Consider the following 21,028-nt stretch of genomic DNA (forward strand, 5'->3'; position numbering starts at 1 on the left):
TGTGGTAACATCTATGTTAAATACCCTTGTGTAGAAAATACAAAATTATAAGGCTGCCTGTCCACGGGCGGGTTTTCATTGCGTTCCCTGCGGTGGTAATATGGCCGCAGGGAACGCAGTGAAAGCTCTCCATAGCGTTGCTATGGAGAGTGCTTCCCCCATGTCCACGAGCGGAGAATCATTGCGATTCTCCGCTCGCGGCAGGCAAATCGCAGCATGCTGCGATTTGCCGCGTTTCTCCACGGTCAGCCTATCCGACAGTTAGGCTGGCCGGCGGAGATCCGTCTGTCAGCTCTTGCTCCCGCTGCGGAGATCCGCCAGAGGATACCGTAACGCCCGTGGACAGGCAGCCTAAGGCCGCCTACAGACAGGCGGGTCGGATCTGGCGGCGAAGATTCTCGCCGCGGGACCCTACCCGTGTGCCTGCAGGGACCAGCGCATACTCACCCGCGCCTGCAGCTCCGGCTGTTTGATGTGCCGGCTTGCCGGGCAGCCGGCGCATGTGCAGACTGGAGCCGGCGGCGGGTGAGTGACGTTTCTGTGCGGGGCTCTGGGAGCCCCGCACAGAATTAAAACATGCCGCGGTTTGTTTGCCGCGCAAGATTTCACGCAGCCAAACCGCGGCCGTCTGCATAGGATTGCGTTTGTTAACGCAATCCTATACAGGCTTGCAGCGGCGGAAATCCCGCCGCAGAATTTCCGCTCGTGTGCAGGCGCCCTTAAGGTAATACTGTTATTGGCTCACCAGAACAACTGTATTTATAAATTTTGCACATGAGCTTCTTGATCAGGTAGATTAACAAATGGAGAACTGAGAGAAATGCCTAACATTTAAGTTCATACCCTGCCAATTCAATATTGTGCATTTCTCTCAGTTCTCCATTTGTTAATCTACCTTATCAAGAGGCAACTTTTCTAGCCAATAGAGTTATCACCTCTGTAAAACTTTTGTATTTTCCATATAAGAGTCTTTAAAAGGGAACCTGTCAATTTTGAAATGCGCCATATACACTCAATTGCAAAAACCAATGGTCTAGAAGGAGTTGTCAGAATCGAATTAAACTTTCTGTGTGAGATTATAACATTGAGATAAGTATTACAATATCAGAGCAAAATGATAATTTATTGCGAAAAACCGACCCTTTGAATGGAGGCTCTAGTACCTGGTTGGGCCGCCTCTAGCTTGGATACAAGATGTGATACGGGCATGGAGGTTCTAGTTCCCTTTTGGGCTACCTCTATCTTGGATACAAGAGATCATACAGGCAGGCATGGAGGCTTTAGTACCCAGTAGTGCTGCTTCTAGCTTGAATACAAGATGTGATATGGTGGTGGTGGGGGTATGGAGGCTCTAGTACCCCGTTGGGCTGCCTCTAGCTTGGAAGCAAGGATCGATACGGGCGGGCATGGAGGCTCTAGTACCCTGTTGGGCCGCCTCTAGCTTGGATACAAGATAGGATACGGGCAGGTATGGAGGCATACTGGTTCTGTATGGTTCCCTGAGGCATATCTGTCCAATTTTGCTGTAACTGAGCCTCTAAATCATGCAAACCCCAAATGGTCTCATACATGTTCTATTGGTGATAAATCTGGCAACCAGACCAAATTTCCTTCAGCCAAGCGCCTGGAAATGATTCTGACAGACACAGAAGCCTGTAAACGATGGCGCCACCTCTCTCTGGCTGGTGACTAACACCAAAGATGCAGTTGCTCATTCTTGTTGGATGATCAGACAATCCTCTCTACTGGTGGTCTGTCGAGGGTGTCCTGAGCCCGGTCACCTTGTGTGCGGGCCGTCACGCGTCCACTGCCAATAGTCTGGACAGAACGGCCCAAGCTCCTTGCATTTCAATAATACGCCCCTCTCCAACTGGGCAAAATCTCTTCTCCGTGTCGTAGAGGCGTCTACAGGGTCAACAAGCTGTACACAAGTGGAAGAAGAGGTCACTACACACAAGGAGCCTCTGAGAGCCTTTTTACAGGCCAAGGGTGGAACCAGTTTGAGTGCCTCAGGTGACAAGACCGTTCATCTAATTACATCACAACTCAAATTATTTGCATATGTGCCTGAGATGTATCTGCATGCAGAGTTTTGAGGCAAAACTACAACATTTTCTTGGGGCTTGATTTATTCATTTTTACAAGCTGTGTATTCTTAGGCCGGGCTCACACGAGCGTATGATTCCCGTGTATTACGCATGCACTAATTTGCAGGCAATTACATTGCCTTATGCAGATTCACTCATATTTGCGTGTCGGAGTTCCGTAATATGCAAGCGCAAAAAAAAAAAAATAAAAAAAAAAAAATAGAACACAGCATGTATACTCGCATGACAGCCAATTGTTCTCTATGGGCGCGTATATACGTGCACCCATAAGTAATATACTAGCGTATGGGCAGAGTGTATACGAGTCATTGTGAAGCGACGGCGCGGAAAATTTAAAAGGGAAAAAAAAAAAAACACAGGTGGACTGCACATGACAGTGTTCATGTGATACGCTGTCATGTGCAGTACAGTTTTGCTGCCATACACAGTGAAAGGTCGGACAGCTCCACGGTGGTAAAACACTGTATGACTGACACAACGTGTTACGCTTAAAGGGGTTGTCCCGAGGCAGCAAGTGGGTCTATACACTTCTGCATGGCCATAATAATGCACTTTGTAATGTACATTGTGCATTAATTATGAGCCATGCAGAAGTTATAAAAAGTTTTATACTTACCTGCTCCGTTGCTGGCGTCCTCGTCTCCATGGTGCCGACTAATTTTCGCCCTCCGATGGCCAAATTAGCCGCGCTTGCGCAGTCCGGGTCTTCTCCTCTTCTCTATGGGGCTCCGTGTAGCTCCGTGTAGCTCCGCCCCGTCACGTGCCGATTCCAGCCAATCAGGAGGCTGGAATCGGCAATGGACCGCACAGAAGCCCTGCGGTCCATGAAGACAGAGGATCCCGGCGGCCATCTTCAGCAGGTGAGTATGCAGACGCCGGACCGCCGGGATTCAGGTAAGCGCTGTGCGGGTGGTTTTTTTAACCCCTGCATCGGGGTTGTCTCGCGCCGAACGGGGGGGGGGGGGGGGTTTTAAAAAAAAAAAAACCCGTTTCGGCGCGGGACATCTCCTTTAAGGCCGTGTGAGCCCGACCTTATACTCACTCACAATCCTGCGCTGTCATCTGAAGTCCAAAGCACGGAATCATAAGAGAGGGTGAATATAAAAAAATACATTTCCGGCTGCCAGTCACCTTCCTGAACAGCACCATAACTTAGTGTATGGTGTTTTTTGCAGGTGACAAGTTCCCTTTAACATCACACTGGTCTTTGCGATAGCTTTATCTCAGAGATCATATGATCAGGGACCAATCACAATTTTTTGCATAGCTATCCCACTGCGCCTGCCACTTTGTTTAATGGAACAAAGTGGTGGTCGAGCATGTTTGAAGACTTCCATTATAGGAGAACTCGCCACCTTCTGTGGCAACCTGTTACACTTATTCATCACCCTCACTGTCTAATATCTAATCTGTGTTTCCTCCCTTTCAGTTTCACCCCATTGCTTTTAGTCTTTCCTTGTACAAATGAGAATAGGGCTGATCCCTCTGTACTGTGACAGCCCTTCAGATATTTGTAGACCGCTATTGAGTCTCCTCTCAGCCTTCTTTTTTGCAGTGTAAACATTCACCACTGAAGCGATTACCAGCTGGGGTGCCGCAGCTCCCTGCTGGTAATCACGCTGTTAGAGCTGATCCTGGCACACACTCTGTGTGTGTGCAGCTGGGATCCTCCTCTCCTGAGTCCCCTGCTCCTCAGTTCCGCAAGAGAGGACTCAGGGAGGAAACATGCCGAGCGCACACACTGACATCAGAGTGCATCTGGGCTCAGCGCGAGCAGAGGGGGAGCAGCGCTGACAGCAAGGAGGAGGTAAGTATATGGGTGGGAGGGGAAGGAAGGACTATCATTACTGAGGGGGTGTTCATATTTCTGAGGGGGAGGGGGGGTACTGGGGGCACTGTGGGGCACCCTGTTAGTACTGGGGCCACTGTGGGGGTTGTTATTTTTACTGGGTCCACTAGCAGGGTCACTAATTTTACTGTGGCCCTTATCAGAGTCACTGACTACTGCGAACACTATAGGGGTCACTATTAGGGCTTGTTCACACTGGCGTAATCGTATTTTGGTCGCACAAATACGCTGCGTATTTGCGCAATCGAAAATCACTTATGCTTGCATACTTGGGCACGCAAAAAAGAATGCTGATGGGCCCACTGAAATGGTGCTCAAATATGCAGTGAATACTCAAGTTTCCTGCGCATTCACCACGTATTTGCGCGGTCCATTCACTTCAAATGGCCTATTGTGGTGTGTAGTATATAACAAAATAAGTCATGCTGTGTGACAATATACATCAAGTGAAAGAACTCATTGACATCAATGGCTTCGATGCACTGCATATTATGTACGCAAATATGCTTGTGTGAACAGGCCCTTACTATATTGTCTTACAAATCGACCGGTTGAAGGTAGCCAGATCAGGTTTATGGTGCTCTGTGAAAAAGAGTTTGACATCCCTGATCTAGACCTTATGCTTCTTTTACTACATCCCAGAATTGTACTTGCTTTTTTTTTGCTGCAGCATCACACTGTTGGCTCATTGTCTATGTTGGTCTACAATCTATTATCTTTTTCTTATATGCTGCTTAACCCAATTTCTCCCATTCTGTATGTGCATTTTTGTAAGATTTTCTTGCCCAGAATTAGGACTTCACATTTCTCCCTGTTAAATACCATTTTGTTAGTCGCCACCCACGGTTCAAGGTTGTCTAGATCTTTTTGAATCCGCTCTGTCTCTACTCTAGTGTTAGCTATCCCTCCTAGTTGTCACTGGCAAATTTGATCAGTTTCCCCTCTATTCCCTCTTCCAGATCATCAAGTGGATTATTAGTTTCTAAGAAATTAATGGTCAGAAACGCTATCTTTTCTCCTTAGGGAGTACACCTAGACGGTGAGTGAGGAGACTCAAAAGGCCATTCATGCTCCTATGGTAATATGCAAATAAGGGAGATGAAATAATACCTCCCCAGTGCCACCTATTGGAAGGCAGCATTCCTTCAAGCCAAAAGGTAGAATCTTTATACAAGCCTTGTTACAATGACCGGGAATTAAAAGCAAAGCCAGACTCCATGTACATACAGCTGTTTCAGGGTATTTGCTCTTCATCAGTGTACAGTAGGAGTCTGGCTTTGCTAGTGAGAGGCCTGGGACGGGGGTCAGAACGCTATTTTTTTCTCCTTAGGGCGAGCACCCACTGGCGTTTTTTTACCTGCGTTTTGCATTTTTCCTGCACAGGCATAGAGATAACATGTGTTCCTGTCCACTGGCGTTTTTAACATAGGAACTGTCAGTTGCATATGTGTCCTTATTTTTCTCCTAATGCACCCATGAAAGTCAATGGAAATTAATGGAAACGCCGCGAAAACGCCGCGAAAAACGCGCGGAAAAATCGCGGGAAACGCGGCGTAAACCGTTCCTAGCTTGCGGCGAGTGAACGGAAGTCCATGGATAAGTTTGCCATATGCATCAGGAGTGTAGTCAACATAAAAAAAGAGAAGTGGACACTGCTAAACACCGTGTGAAAGTAGCCTTAGCAGAGAAAAGGGAAACAACTATATAAAACAAGAATAGTACAACAGATGCATCTCCGACTGTCTGCAAACAAGGACCAGCTAAGAATCCCTCAAGAAAGAAATGTCAAAACAGTCTGGAACTTTTGAAGCAGCAATGGCTGAGATCTCAAATGACGTATGATGAATATCACAATATTTATTAAAAACAGATGCTTTAAACAGAAAATCAAAGTTGACTCCCAAATCAAATAAAACAAGCATTAAATTAGGGGGTGACCCACAAAAGTATGTTCGGATGCAGCAGATTGGTTGTGGCTCACCATCATTATCACCCAGTGCTGATATAAAGTACTTTTAGTTAGGGTACATACACAGGCTTTTTACTGCCTGATTTTAGGACCAAAAATATGACAGAAATGGCACCCAATCAGGTTTCTTTTTTTTTTTTTTTTTTTTTAAAAACAAAAGGCTCCCACACATTAGAATGTTGGCCAATTCCGCAGAAGTGAGCAGGTTTGTCCAGTAAAAAAAAAAAATATAAAAAAAAATAGAAGGAATGGACCCAATTACAGTCAACGGGTACCATTTAGCCAGGGGGTGCAGTCTTTCTGCTCCCCAAGTAGAGTGTGAAAACTGAACCCCAAATGTTGATGTCAACCAGCCCTGGCAGTTTTTTGTTTTTTTATGCGGCTGTTTGGTATGAATTAAATTCAACAACAGGATGAAATCCTGTATTCTTCAGCTCCCATTTACAACTTTGCTGTGTAGATTGGGACAGGGTCAACAAAGGGTAGAAAATTTAGGGCAGCCATCTACATTAGATGAAAGTCAGGCGAACCAGCTGACAATCATGCAGTCTACAGGGGTGCCCTTACTCTCCCATGAAAGAAGAATCAGGCATGTTTAATGTTTTTCATTCTAAAATGTTTATTGTTTTAGATTACTTAGTTTTTGTTTTGTGCCATTTTTGTGTTAAATTTTCCCTCCATTTTATATGTTGGCTTATCTACATATAACTCTGCCTTGTTAATGTAATCATAATGTCAGAATCTAATATTTGTGAACATACATTATCTATCTCTGCTTTGTATATTTTCCATTATAAAACATGCCTAATCTTTTGTTCCCACAAGAAATAAGCTCTTGCCAGAAGTATGTGGCAGCGGTTTATTCCCCTCTTCCTATAAGGAAAAAAAAAAAGCCGCCAAGCCATGCATATATGGTTAAGTAAGGAGGAATAGCTGTCAGCCAAATTAACATTCAGCCAAAGGCTAATCTTAACCCCTTAACGCTCCATGACATAAAATAGCGTCATAGAGGTTCAGAGATTTTACAGAGGGGGATTGGTAGGACGATCCTCCATCATACGATGCGGGTACCGGCTGTTTCTTACAGCTGACTCCTGTCCACAACAGCTCCGATCAGGTTGCCATGGCAGTCAGGGGGTCTTCTAAAAGCCCCCATGGCTGCCATTGCAGATTGCCATCAAGCCCTGTCTGCGGCGTGGTTTGATAAAATTGCTTGTCACATCATGGTATAATGTAATACTATGGTATTACATCATACTGCATGTGCTTTGAAAACATCGCAAGTTCATGTCCCCAATGGAAACTTAAAAAGAAAAAAAAAAAAAAAAAAAACAGTATAAAACATTTAAAATATAAAAAAGGTAAAACGTAAAAAAATAAAAGCTTTTTGCCCTACAGTAAAAAAAATATATTTTTTTTACAGATATGTATGCACAAAAAATTTGAACACCATATACAGAAAATAGAACACATTGAACGAACCATCAAATGGGTTCGTTCACATGCCTGTATTTTGCGTAAGCACAGGCAAAAAACATTTTGAAATCATGAAACTAATTGGCAATTTCAATGGGTGAGGGCATCGGTGTGCAATTGCACATGCAATTAGTTCATTAAATATGCCGATGTGCATGCAAATACACTCTAAAGAGGCCTCAGGAAAAATAAATAAATAAAAATTCATCCTACAGTCTAAAGTCAGGAGAATCAAATGGTGCCTGACCCACCTGACACTTCCTTCCTGATTCGGAAGAGTGGATCACCAAGAACTCGGAGGTTGCACAGTTCTCTCCCTCTCACTGATCTGTGAGATCAGCGATGGGCAAAAGAGGATTGCATTCTGCCTCCACAGGTGGGAGAAAAACAGCTCCCAGCCTCTGCATCCACAGGACTGGTGGCAGACATAGAAATGAAGGTTCTTGCTATGAAGGACCTTTCTGAGCTCATTGTCATGTGACCTGATGCAAGGAGGATTTAGACTGAGCAGAAGGAGGCAGAAAAGTAAGACTTTTTAAATTATGTGCACAATTTAAGACCCGCAAGGTCTTTGTGGGTCGAGGTGTATTTTTCAAAGTTACTGTGCAATGTATCAAAGAACTTTTAAAAAGTTCTAAGTGGCATGAAATAGAGGGAAAAAAAAGTGCAATTCCACCATCTTGGGGGGGGGGGGGGGGGCTTGTTTCTACATTGTACACACTGCAGCAAAAAATTACATTACTTTACTTTATGGGTCAGTGCAATTACTACGAAACACCCCAAGTCAGGTCAGTGCATTTAAATGCAGCTGCCAGGATTGATGACTGCATTTAAAGGTCAACAGACACGATCACCGGGAGTGCTGATCCCAGTTGTTGTGGCCAGGTGTCGGCTGTAAGAAACAGCTGGCACCTGCATTGTATAGATCCCCCTCCATACAAACCGCCTACCTCGACGACATAACTGTATGTCATGACGTGTTACGGGGTTGAAATTTTTAAGACCCTTTTTCTCTTTGAATAGCATGTAAACTATGACCCTATGTAGCAACTTATAGACTCCCTATAGAAAACAGCTCTGAAACACAATCCTTACATAATGAAATGTACTTCTAAAGCAGTTACTGCCCGAGATGTCGACATTTCTGCGTTCACAGATGTAAACCATTTTCATGTACAGCTTGTTACCAAGAAAATATTTCCATGGAGATGGAGATACTCATAGTAGAGTTTTCGAGCTAGAAATAAACGGGCCATATATAGAACATCTAATGCACCAGAGACAATTTCGCTAAAGAAACCGAAAATAGTTTTTTGTGTCACAACTCCTACAGGGAGAAAATATTGATGCATGCTCTATGCCCGGGAGATAGTAGCGATATACGATTTACTGGTGCATTAAGCCAACCACCACCTACACAGAATAGTAGGAGGTATTATCTACTGTACATGGAACAAAGCAGACTGGATACTTAATATAACGGCTATTACTAGGAGATTTTGCATGACTGTTAATGTGTTAGCTTCAGGCTCTTGGGGCTGAATTAATGTGGTGTTAAATACTCTTGTATAGAAAAGATGTATTATAGAGGCGATGCCTTTATTATTTAACCAAATGTATCTATTTGCAAGCTTCTGGAGCTCAGAGGCTCCTTCATCAGGCAACCAATAAGTGAATAGCTGGATTGTAAAAAGCCAAAATGTTCTGCTCAACAGCAAGAAAACCGTTTTGATGAGGATAACCTACATATATTTCCTAGGAGGCAGCGTTTTATAGCAATTGCATTTGGAAAACAAAAAATATGGAAAAAAAGGACATCAAAACAAGAAAGGATCCTTAAATTGTTTGACTTCTCAAATAACGTGTGCTCATATGATGGCCAACAAGATAACTAACCAAAGTGCAAATCAGTTTAGGTTTTCCTAAAATGTTTACCTGCTGAAAAATCAGTCTAAAAAGTTAGGTACTAACGGTCTCAATTCCTTCTAAATGGATGTCCACTGCCTGTTGTCAAGTGATGTCCGTCTCTAGTAGCAAAGGGAACAAGGTGGAGGACAGAAAATGAAGAACGGTAATGAATTATGCAGCCCATAGAAGTCTATAAAAAGGGAAAGGGTGGAAAAAGACAGAAGCAGAGAGACAGACATGCTCACAGTGAGTGATTTACAGCGTTACAAGCTCCTGAAAATCATATCTACACTGCTCAGTACTGTTGTACACAGTCCTACATGCTTATGTTAAGTCTCTGTACTACAGAGAATTTTTGAAGTAAAATCTGCAGTTTACTGCTCAAAAATACACGACAAAACCCAGTATCAGACTTGGAGTATGTTTACATGTAGTGGAAATACTATAGGATTTTCTGCAGTGGAAAATTATGCTACAAAATCCACAGCATTTCTGCGAAAGTCAAAATACGGCCCATTGGTGTGGATTTTCACTCAAAATATAGAAGCTATAACAGCAGGCTCCTGCCAACAGCTCATAGAAGAGAAAGCTAGGGATGTAATCTGTATTTTTCTTAATTCTCCCCTTGTGAGGGTTTGAATGGTCAAAAACAGTGTGCTATTCCTCATTTATACACATATAGCAGCCTATTCCGAAAAGTCATCGGATATATAAAGTACACTGCACCCCTTTACTCTATTCGGTCTCATAGAGCCTGGTGTGAGACGGCTTTAACAGCCACATTTTCGTTTCCATTTTATAGGCAAAAATCCTAGTGTGACAGTAAAGTTTCCATTATCTTTCTGAAATTCAAATAGTAATATTAAAAAGGCGTTTTCCAGGTTTTTTTTTTTTTGGTTTTTTTTAATGAACTATCCTCAGGATAAGCTGACCGGCTGGAGCCCACGCTTAGGACCTTGGAGATCAGCTGTCCTGGCACCTGTATCACAGGCAAACGGCAGAGTACAGAGCAGAAGCAGACCGCTTGACCTCCGTGTAGTGGCTGGTGCTGGTAATTTCAGGCGCCGCTCTCAATAATTTGAACAGGAGATGCTCCTGCAATTACCAGCAGCGGCCACTACACCGTGATGCATAGCCACATCCTAGATAAAAGCACAAAGGCTTAATGCCCTTCTCGGGGCCAATAAGGGTAAAAGTAACTATACTTTAGGCTTTTTAAACTTTCACCATGACCCTGTGGTTCTGTCCCTATCCAACTCTGTAGGATATAAACCCTTTCTTCAACATGCTGAAAACTTACTGGTCCATCAGATTGACCTTACAGAAGACTCCTGACCAACAATGACAAAGTACTCAAATCCTTCTCTGAACCAATCTCCACTCTGAGCTGAGCAAACACTAAGCTTGTCTGCAATTAATTTCATTGAAACGAGTCATTAGTAAGATATTTCAATGAATATTGTTAAGAAAATACTGATTCTAACCCAGTGTAAGACGCTGGTAGAGGCACTTGCTACTTTTATCAGATCTAGTCTTGAGAATAAAAAAAAACAAGTACTTTGGTTACAAGTTTAAAAAAAAACAAAAAAAAAACAAAACACAACAATCAGACCAGATAGACATGAATCCATGCAAAGCCAGCTAACAAAATAACCTACCTTCTTCTCCTCTTTCACTTTTGGTGGCTTCTTCTTGGTCTTTCTTTCTTCCTGTTCCTGGTCCGATGTGATGGCAGGGTTATCTATGCCACCCTTCCAAGTGTCAACTGGAGAAAGTAGTGGGTCTTCTTCACTTGGCCTGTGTTTTGGTTTCCGCTTCCTATCTTTTCCAGTGATAGTAAAAGCCTCTTCATCACTGGCATCAGAATGAGTTCGTCTATAGGTGTACAATTTTGTCTTGCTGAATAGAGTTTTCGATCTGTACTTGTATTTTGATGGCCGCCTCTCTCCCTGTCCTTTTGAATTTCTATCAGTGATACCATTTTCTTCATCTCCTTGTGCATTAGGGAACAGATGATGCATTTTATGAATGTGGTTCTGACCATCATCTGGATCTGCATATAAGTCATTAATGAAATCTTTGGACCTCGATAATGTATCAACCGGCTCTGCGTAGTTATCTGATGAATCTGCGTCTTCAGGGTGCACTAATGGGTAACGAGGACTTTGCTTCCTTGGATTTTTACTAATGCCGGCTTCAATAGCTCTGACAAGATTTGGGTCTAGTCTATTCACTCTAGACTTTGGTCCACCTGGTTTCGGTCTTATTGGTGGAGGCACTTTATGGTTGCGCTCATGGTCATGGCAATTCAATGGGGTACTGTGTGTAGGATATTCATTCCCTTCATTATCCAAATTACACTTTGGCAACAGTTGCACATCATCCCCTATAGGACTATAAGGAGGTGGTGCTTCTGTGTCATCTTCTGAATCGGGGTAGCAGCTGTAGGCTGGAGAGTTTCCACGCGGTGAATAAGGAAAAGCATCTTCACATAGTTGGCTTGCCTCTCTACGGCTTTCTGCTAAATATGAATTCTCAATGGAGGTTTTCTTTTCCAAGACATCACTGAAAAATGGTGTGAAGACCTCTGTCTGGCGGTGGTACTGAGATAAAGAGTATAAAGCTGTGAATTTTGCTGAAATTTCTGTAGCTATGTGCTCGCCTTCAGTCATTAGTTCTTTGATAGCTTCATTCTCAAAGAAGTCTGCTTGGCTGTCTGTAACTGCCACTAGTTGGACAGGAATTGTGTCTTGAATTTCTGATAGAAAAGCACGGAGCATTCCCATAGAGGCTTTTCGCTTGGCTGAATAAATAAGAATGTACCCATGAACCAGTTCATCTTTTCGAACTCCAATTGAAGAGTGGTATGACAAAATAGTTATCTGTATCCTTCTCCGTTTTTCACCAATTATTTTATCCAGCATTAGAGAGTTATTTTGGCCTGGCTGAGCAGCACTGCAAGTGCGAGACTCTAAAAAGGGGGAAAGAATAAGATCCACACTGAAAGGATCTCCGCACATGGCACACATTACAATTCTTAGATCGGCTTCTGAAAGGTCTTTAATTGCAGGAACAGGACTGGCAATATCAGTGTTGTGCTTGACAGATTCTAGCACTCCCCTCAGAGCTTGCTTGATTTGGGACTCATTAAATTTACGTGGATATGTGCCAGCTGGCACATCAACAAAAGGACACTGGAGCTTATTTGCCAATTGCTGCCCTTGGTGCCTTAATATGGGCATGTTTTTGCTGACACTCTCTCTCTGGTTAGCCAAAATTAATGTAAATGGAAGGTTTGCAATGTCCTTATCTCTTCTTGCCTGAGCTTCGCATCTAATTTTCCCAATGCAGTCACCTATAAAATTAAGTGACTCTATTGAGCTAAAAACACAAAAACAACCATGTGGTTTAAACCCAGGAGTCCATAGTTGGCTTAAAAGATATGGGGAATTGGCATCCACTGCTCTTAAGTCTAACTCGTATATCCTTCCATCCAATGCAAATTCATCATCCGTGGACTGGGTCCTTATTTCATTGGCCATCTCTTGAGCAAGGTTGTCTTTTCCAAGGATGAGAAGGTTTACCTTGTCAAGGTTAGTTCCGTCTTGGTACAAATTCAAACGGCTAAGATTCGATTGTAATAAACTGTTGGCAAGTACTTGTTCTACTTTTATGTCCATACAACTTTGGACGCTAAGACAAGTTTCCTTGGTAGGATGATAAACAAATCCTATGTGCTTGAGAAGAAGAGATTCTCTGTCAGTTGCAAGCTTCTGTAAAGCTTTGTATCTTGGTTCTTCTCCAAGAACGGCATTTATCTCAGTCATTTTATCAGTGCTTGGGGTAGCATTAAGATCTAGGTCATAAAATAGCTCAGAGTGCTCAAAAAGCATCTCCTGAAACTCTTCTTTGGCTTTTTCAATGATCTCTTGCTGGTGTTTACGATATACCTCAAATCGGTCAGTCTCGTTGATATATTTATAGGCCTCATCCTCCAAAACAAAACACATGACTTCCTCCCAAGATTGACCAGGGGAAATGAATGGTATCTTTTCAAGGGTTTTTTTGAACTTGGCTTTCATTTCCAATCTCCTCTTCTCAGAAACCAAATGCTGAACATGGCTTTGATAGACTTTCTCGGCATCTAACGTGCAGAGAAGATCAAAAGGAACCCTTCGGTCATTCACTTTATCAATATGCTCTGACTGGTCCCATGGTGTTTTTTCCAACAGTATGAACCATAGACTGAATTCGGGCTTTTTCTCTAGCACCTGAAGAGCATCTGTCCAACTTAGGTTTTCTACCTCTTCAAGCTTTGGCAGTAATGTATTGAGAGCTCGTGGTAATGTTTTAAGGTATTCTTCCTTTCTTTTTCTTATGTGCTCCTGTTTGAGCTGTTCTATGTGTTTAGAGAATGTATTTTTAGCCTTCTGTGTTCCCTCTAAATTTATGTAATTCTCATAATCAGAGTGGTTTTTTAATTTATTACTGACAGTTTTCCAAGTTGCATGGTAATCTCGCACAGTTTGTACAATAAGCTTTTCAAACTTATCAGTAGCAGATGCAACAATTTGCCTGTGTGTTTTGAAAGCCTCAAGGTATGGGATAATCTTGGGTTTACCTCTCGTTCTGTCCAACATTTGAACTAGTGCTGTGAAACAAGTATCAACATTTACATTGTTTCTGGCTGAGGTTTCTACAACAAGTATGTTTTTCTTATTAGAGGCAAAGGCTTGGACTTCTCTTAAATAGTGGTCAACGCACTCGTCACACTTCGTTGCGGCAATGATAATGGGCTTCTTTGCTTTTACTACTTGCACATAGAGGTTATTAATAAACTTTAACTGATCGTCAAACTTTCGATTGCATCCTTGGCTAACGTCAATGCATAGAACAAAACCATCTATAGTAAGCTTTCCTTCAGGCATTTGCTTTTGCTCAAAGTCCTGCTCCAGGCCAAGCTGGTCTGTGCAAATGTACATTAATTTCTCAGCAGATTGAATCTTTGAAGCTGCTGCTCTCTTTATGTAGGGCTGAAGGTTTGTACTCCGATGTGGAAGGAAAGTCTGATCATCTATGAACTCTGTCTGTTCAATAATGTGATGCTTGCAATCAATCCCATCCTCCCCTACCTGCGTTACGTCACCCCAATACAGAAAGTGGTCATTGTTGACAACACGGCCACCAAAGTCAATTGTGCTAAGGACAGAGGTGTGTTCATGATAATATTCATCAGCTTTTGGGCGGACATATCGGTTACATAAACACGATTTTCCAACACCACAGTTGCCTTTATCCTTTTCCGTTCCGGACAATCCTACCACGCTAATGGTATATGAAGGGGGGCGCGGCTCCTTATTCTTTGCCATCATCACTCCCCTCTCATCCTTTTCAGCACATCTAGATAGCAGGGCATACTTTTCATTCTTAATCTCCACTTGAGGTCTTTAGATTTGGTCAAAAAGAGGGGGCAAGATGCTTAACTCTTCTCATGTTGTCCAACACGATAGATTCTCAAACATGATGGCACATGGTGTTTCTGTAGGAACAAAACAAATATATTACAATTGTGATCCAATTTCAATACAAGACGGCATAAAATATAAAAAACTTGTTTACTTCAGCACAAGGGTCGGTGACCCAGGGATTATTCCGATTGCCAGATTGGAGTCGAAAGGGATTTTTTTTCCCCTTAAATGAAGAAAAATGGCTGCTAACTCATCTTTTTTTTTTTCCTTCTCTGGATCAACATTGGGAGATAACAGGCTGAATTGGATGGGTGTGTATTTTTTCGGCCTAACATGCTATGTTACCATTTCCATTATTACAACCAGATAATCAGCTAAAAACATGACTAAACTGTGCTATAACTGGTTTAAGAGAAAAAGGGGAGAACATTTACATAGATATCTACGAAAAACATTAAAGATATACATTTTCAAATTCTATTCGTAAAAATAAATAAGCATTTCAGCGGCGTGTCACAATTAGAGACATTTGAAAAATATGATGGGTAGAGGGAAGATATTTTCTACACTGGCCAGATGTTTTTTTTTTTTTTTACCCGATATTCATATACAGTATAATATAAAGCGATCCCTCGACTTACAATGGCCTCAGGATACAATATTTTCAGCACATAATTGTCTTTTCTGGTCACGTTAACGTGAGACCAGACTGAATTTGTTGCGTCACAGATAGTTCCGATCTGAGACATGCTGATCAGCTGGAAAATTCAGCCAATTGGCATTGGTATTACACTAGTAAAGCTCCTGTTATTACTGAAGTGCATGCACCGATTGGCTGCCTAGTAGCACTTCTTTACCGTACAGTATGGTACTACATGTACCCTACAGACCTCTTCTGGACACCAAGTGATGGCAGCTCCATTTTATTTTTGCTAGTACTGTAGAGGAGCCCGAAGAAGCTCCAATTCTCTACATAGAAAGATTCACAGTTTCCAGCAGTTTCTGGTGACTTTTATACTTAGGAACTTACTTTATCCACTTAATTTTCTTTAGTTTGCATTATATATTTTTGCTTGACATTCTGGAGCTTCTGAACTTAATTACAAGTTTTTTATAAAGCTATGATTTCAACATTCAATATTTACAACATACAACTGTCATCCCCAAACCAATTAATAGGTGTTAAGGGACTCTGAACCAACTATACTAACTTAATAAGAGAAAATAAGGGAGCTCCATTGGCATACTTCCAGAGATTCAGGCGAGGCAAGTTTAAAAAGGCTTTATTAAGAATACAACATTAAACATCCAAGGCAACGTGTTTCGCTGCCTGAACTGGCAGCTTCTTCAGGCCTGAGAAAGCTGCCAGTTCAGGCAGCGAAACACGTTGCCTTGGATATTTACTGTTGTATTCTAAATGAAGCCTGTTATATTTGCCTCACCTCAAACTCTGGAAATGTGCCAACAACGCTCCATTATTCTATTCACAACGCAGGTTCACAGACCGGAGTCAGCAGCTACAAGGGCATACGCGCCAACAGGTGAGCAGCGGTAATACTAAGCACTATTTTACTCCTCTGCAATGGGTACACACAGAAGTTCTCTTTATTTCATTCTGTATGACTGAGGCCTTTTTACACACAACAAATTTCATGCAAAGTTCGCTACACCCTCCAAAAAGTGAGCAACTGTTTTCTTTGAAAGAGGAGCGTTTAAACCCAACGATTTTCATTTGAAACGGTCGCCTTTTCAATCGCTCAGTAGCGTTTACATGTAGGCTATATGTTGGCCTTTGAGAGCAGATGGGTGGGCATAATTCCGTGCTAAATAACCAGGAAGATTTGGTATTTGCTCTCTAGAAAGAATCTTGGTTTTCTGGTTCGTAGTAATTGAATTAAAGAAATACAATGGCTAGTGCTGGATGTGACACGAAATGAGACTGTGAAACAATTGCATGTTTTTCTATCAGTGAGCCCCCAAAAAAAACAAAGGGCAGGAAGTTGAAACGTTCACCATCACACATATAGGTTGGAAGATGTACCGAAACCTACTGGCATGTGAAAGAGAGCGTGAATGTATTTAAGGCTCTTATATGTGTGGCTTGGATGATTTTCCTGGCCGAGGGCTGAGCAGAAGGTGGGCATGTAAAAATAAGGTTCGGTGTGTTGTCCTGTCAGACAATCACTGTTCCTGTGCAAGAACGTCCTGCCAAACGAGAACCCATTCACACGAATCACGAGAAAGGCCTCATGGCCAAAACGTTGCTTTCTCTGTGTGATGGGAGAATAAAGAGTATATTTTACCGTATATAGCACCTCTACATGCTGCCAGGATTTTCTTCTACATTAGCGCTGAGCGAAAAGTCAGGGAGAAATGTTTAGCTGCCCGCTTTTACAAGTAAAGATGAACGCTAACTTTTGGACGAAATTCGTGTGTAAATGGGCCTTTAATGAGTTTACAGCCCATAGTTATTTAATTTGTATGGGTCCTTAATAAGGGCACAACTGGAGTCAAGTTACATGCAACAATTTGTTGCAGAAAATTTTGAGACTGAAAAGCCATTCATTTTGTGTGAATGGAATGGTTTCTGAAAGATATATATATATATATATATATATATATATATATATATATATATATATATATATATATATATATATATATATATATATATATATATATATATATATATATCTTTCAGAAACCATTCCATTCACACAAAATGAATACACACACACACACACACACACACACCATTTGCTTAGAGCTGTGGATGATGTGAAACAGAATTTTTCCCCTTTATGAAGGCGGCAGAAGTGAACAAAAGATAACAGTGGAGGAATGAGTAAAAGGTAGAACAAAGAAAATTCTTCTAAATGTAAGCGCAAAGTTCTCTGTGTACTCAAGGGACTACCAATAGAGAATAGCCTGACTAGCAATGAACAATGGGGCTTATTTACCGATATACTTATTCTAGAAAGTCTTAAAATATGGCAGATTTATCACAGTAACTCAGCTGAATGATAAATCTGTCAAATTTCAAGACTGTCTGGACTAAAAGTTTTATACCACCTATTAGCTGGCCAAAAAATTGCTCCAAAATTATATTCCAATGTTCACAAATTTGCCAAAATTGTTGGTGCGATTTTGGCCACATTCCTTTTTCGTGGGAATAAAAAAAAAAAAAGTTAAGTGTGGCAAACAGCATGACAGTTTATGGGTGCAAATTGCGCCATCAAACTGTCAATATTTTGAATTGGAAATTTGCTGCAATATGTTTTAGCCCATTTGCTTGTTAGTGGGAGATTGAGGCTCCTAGGAACATGGACTACTCTTTATTAAGACATTTATGCAAAGCTTCTCTCCAGTCATCAGTATGCGGACCCCATAGATGTCAATGGGGAAGCAGAAATGCACACGCAATGCACTAGGAGACGAGTGAAACACTGTAATAGTGAAGGAAAAATAACCCATTTTGAACTTAGACTAATTATGCCTGGGAGCATCGATGCACATTTTTTGTGCAGGATTTGCTCGCGTAAAAAGTACAGTAAAATATACCGCTGTGCGCGCAAAAGATGCTGCACTCATGCACACGAAAATACACATACGCTCGTGTGAATCCGGACTAAGTAAATGAGGATGACTGAACGATCGGTATTTAAACCGAACAAGTCGATGATTTTCATGCGTGCATGAATTCAGCGATAACCAAGCAAATTGTTTCATTGTTCAATCATTGGCTGTATTTACACTGAATAATTATCGCTCATTTTCGCTGTTTAAAAACTTTTTTTTTTTTTTTCTTTTTAAACGCTAATTGCTCCTTAAATGAAGTGCCTTAAATGAAATAATCCTGAAGTAGTCTAGACAACGCAATGCGTGACTAATCATCTAAGATTCTAATGAGGTAACCTCTTAATCTCTACAGACAAATAAGATTAGGAGTCCAGAAATATCACCCGTCGCTTCATTTCTGTGCATGGTCATAGACAACTTCATTAATGGGGTCGTGCCAAGATTGCAACCCCTGTCCATATTCCACATTAGGGCATAGAGAGGTCCTCTGCTTGGGACCCCACTCTATGTCTCATAACAGGGTCTCCCATTTCGGTGGACCTCCTGGAGGCCTGTTACTACAGGACAACCAATTATGTGGCTCTCCACCCTGTAATTACTACAGGTCAGGCTGTTTTCAGGGGCCCCAAGAGCAGTACTCGGGGCAATCAGCTGATTGCCTGATCCCACATTCTCAAAAGGAGGGGGGAGCATCTTGGCACAACCCTCTGAGGTCAGAATAACAAATTCAGACAGGAAGCTGACAAAAGGATAGACAAATATATTGCACTAGGCAGCATACCCTGCGTTGTGAGGCGCTATAAGCGCAGGGATTGGTTATTGAAAATTGGGTTTTCAACGTTATTTCCCTTTTCTACATAATAACTGATGTTACTGCGCCATTTTGCAGCGATCCCAAATCATTTCTTCACCAAAAATCTGATTATGAGGCGCTGCGCAATTGGCACATCAACCGTACACACAATCATCTTTAGTAATATGTCTTGTAGCTGAAATGTACATTAATGTCATTAGTTGCTACATAAGTGCCACCAGTTGGCGAAGTCGCTGACCTGCAAAAGGTCAGTTTTGGTGGTAAATCGTAGACAGCAGGCGGCTCTGCTGACCCAATGTACGTTCTGATGATGAGGTATAAGATCTTACAACTAGAAGTCCTGGAAATACAAAGTAGCCACAAGAATGAGCCGAACACCGCACGATTATGGGAGCTGTCCAAAAGAAAATCTCTGTGTTGCCCATAGCAACCAATCACAGCGCAGCTTTCATTTTACTCCAGCAATATAAGAAATAGCAACCAATCACAGCGTAGCTTTTATTTTACCTCAGCAGTATAAGATATGTAAGCTGGGCTATGATTGGTTGCTATTGGCAACAAAAATTACAGGGAAAGTCTGAGTTTTTGATTTTTTTTTTACTTGCGCCAGTATTAGTCACCCAATGCTGAAGAACACTCAAGCAAAGTTTCTATGGATTTGTATACGATACAAACAGATTTTGTGTTGTATATACACAAGACAGGAGTGACGTTTTAGGCCGTATGGGAGCTGTGTATTAAGTGCATAATAAGCAGTACACATATGGATGTAACATGCAGATTTACTGCAACATTTTAAACCCCAATACCCTATAATGGGCGTATTACACGCGAATACCAACCAAAATAGGATATGTTGCGTTTTTTCATGTGCATAATATGCATAGAATAGAATGCATGTGTGAATGACCCAAAATAAAGAAATTGAATTTTAGTACTAATACGCAGTTGCTATACACCAGTGAGCCCTGAGCGCACGTTCACACAGCATGGATTTGAAGCGGTTTTTCTATGCAGACCCCGCCCCCCCCCCCCCCCCACCCCCGCAGGGAAAATCTGCAGCATTCACAAAAAGGCCTCCCACACACAAGCTATTTTGTACAGAGTTTAGCACTACTTTTAGAGCACAGCGCTAAACGCTGTACAACGCTCCCATTCATTTCAATGGGGCTGCTCACACATGGCTGAAAACGCTGCGCTTTGACAGCGTTGCATGTCCTATTTTTGGCCGTTTTCAGTCCTGTGCTGCCCATTGAAATGAATGGGCAGCGGTTTCAGTGCTGCCGGAAACATGGCACAACTTGATACTGCGCTAAACACCCTAGCTATACTGCCAGAGTAAAAAAAATTAAATAAATAAAAATTAAAAAAGGAATACTCACCTTGCAGGTGATGTCGCTGTCCCCGGCAGCGCTTTTGGGACTTCTCAGCCGGCAGGGGAACTTTCTCTGGTGATGGGGATTTGAAATCCCCGTCTCCAATGAGAAATTGCTCTGATTGGCTGAGCGCTGCCATTGAATGGCTGTGATTGGACGCATCCAGTGCTGGCTCCAACTGGCTCAGCCAGCTGTCACTCGGCGGCGCTTGGACAATCAGAGCAATTGTCCAGCTTCACAAGGTCCCGACAGCGGCGCCAGGGACAGCAACTTCACCAGCTAGGCGAATACAGATTTCTTTCTTTTATCAGCAGCCTTGGCTGCGCTTCCAGCTCCGCTGAAAACGCAGGCAAAACGCTGGCATAATGCAATACAGCGCTGCTGAAACTGGGCAGATTCTGCAGTAAACTCAGCATTGAAAAACACTGCGTTTCTGCAAACACCTGTGTGAGGGAGGCCTAAGGGCTCATGTCCACGAGTG

General features: G+C 42.2%; 1 protein-coding gene across 1 annotated transcript in view; it reads right to left on the reverse strand.

Annotated features, from left to right (window-relative positions):
- ARHGAP5 (Rho GTPase activating protein 5) overlaps positions 1–21,028 on the reverse strand; it is an 88,589-nt gene that overhangs the window by 36,591 nt on the left and 30,970 nt on the right. The window contains exon 2 of the mRNA XM_066608556.1: positions 10,969–14,849. Within this exon, the coding sequence (XP_066464653.1) occupies positions 10,969–14,682 (3,714 nt within the window). The 5' untranslated portion in view covers positions 14,683–14,849. The remainder of the gene's footprint in view (positions 1–10,968; positions 14,850–21,028) is intronic.

The sequence above is a fragment of the Eleutherodactylus coqui genome, chromosome 6 (genome assembly GCF_035609145.1).
Source record: "Eleutherodactylus coqui strain aEleCoq1 chromosome 6, aEleCoq1.hap1, whole genome shotgun sequence".
Taxonomy (NCBI): Eukaryota; Metazoa; Chordata; class Amphibia; order Anura; family Eleutherodactylidae; genus Eleutherodactylus; species Eleutherodactylus coqui.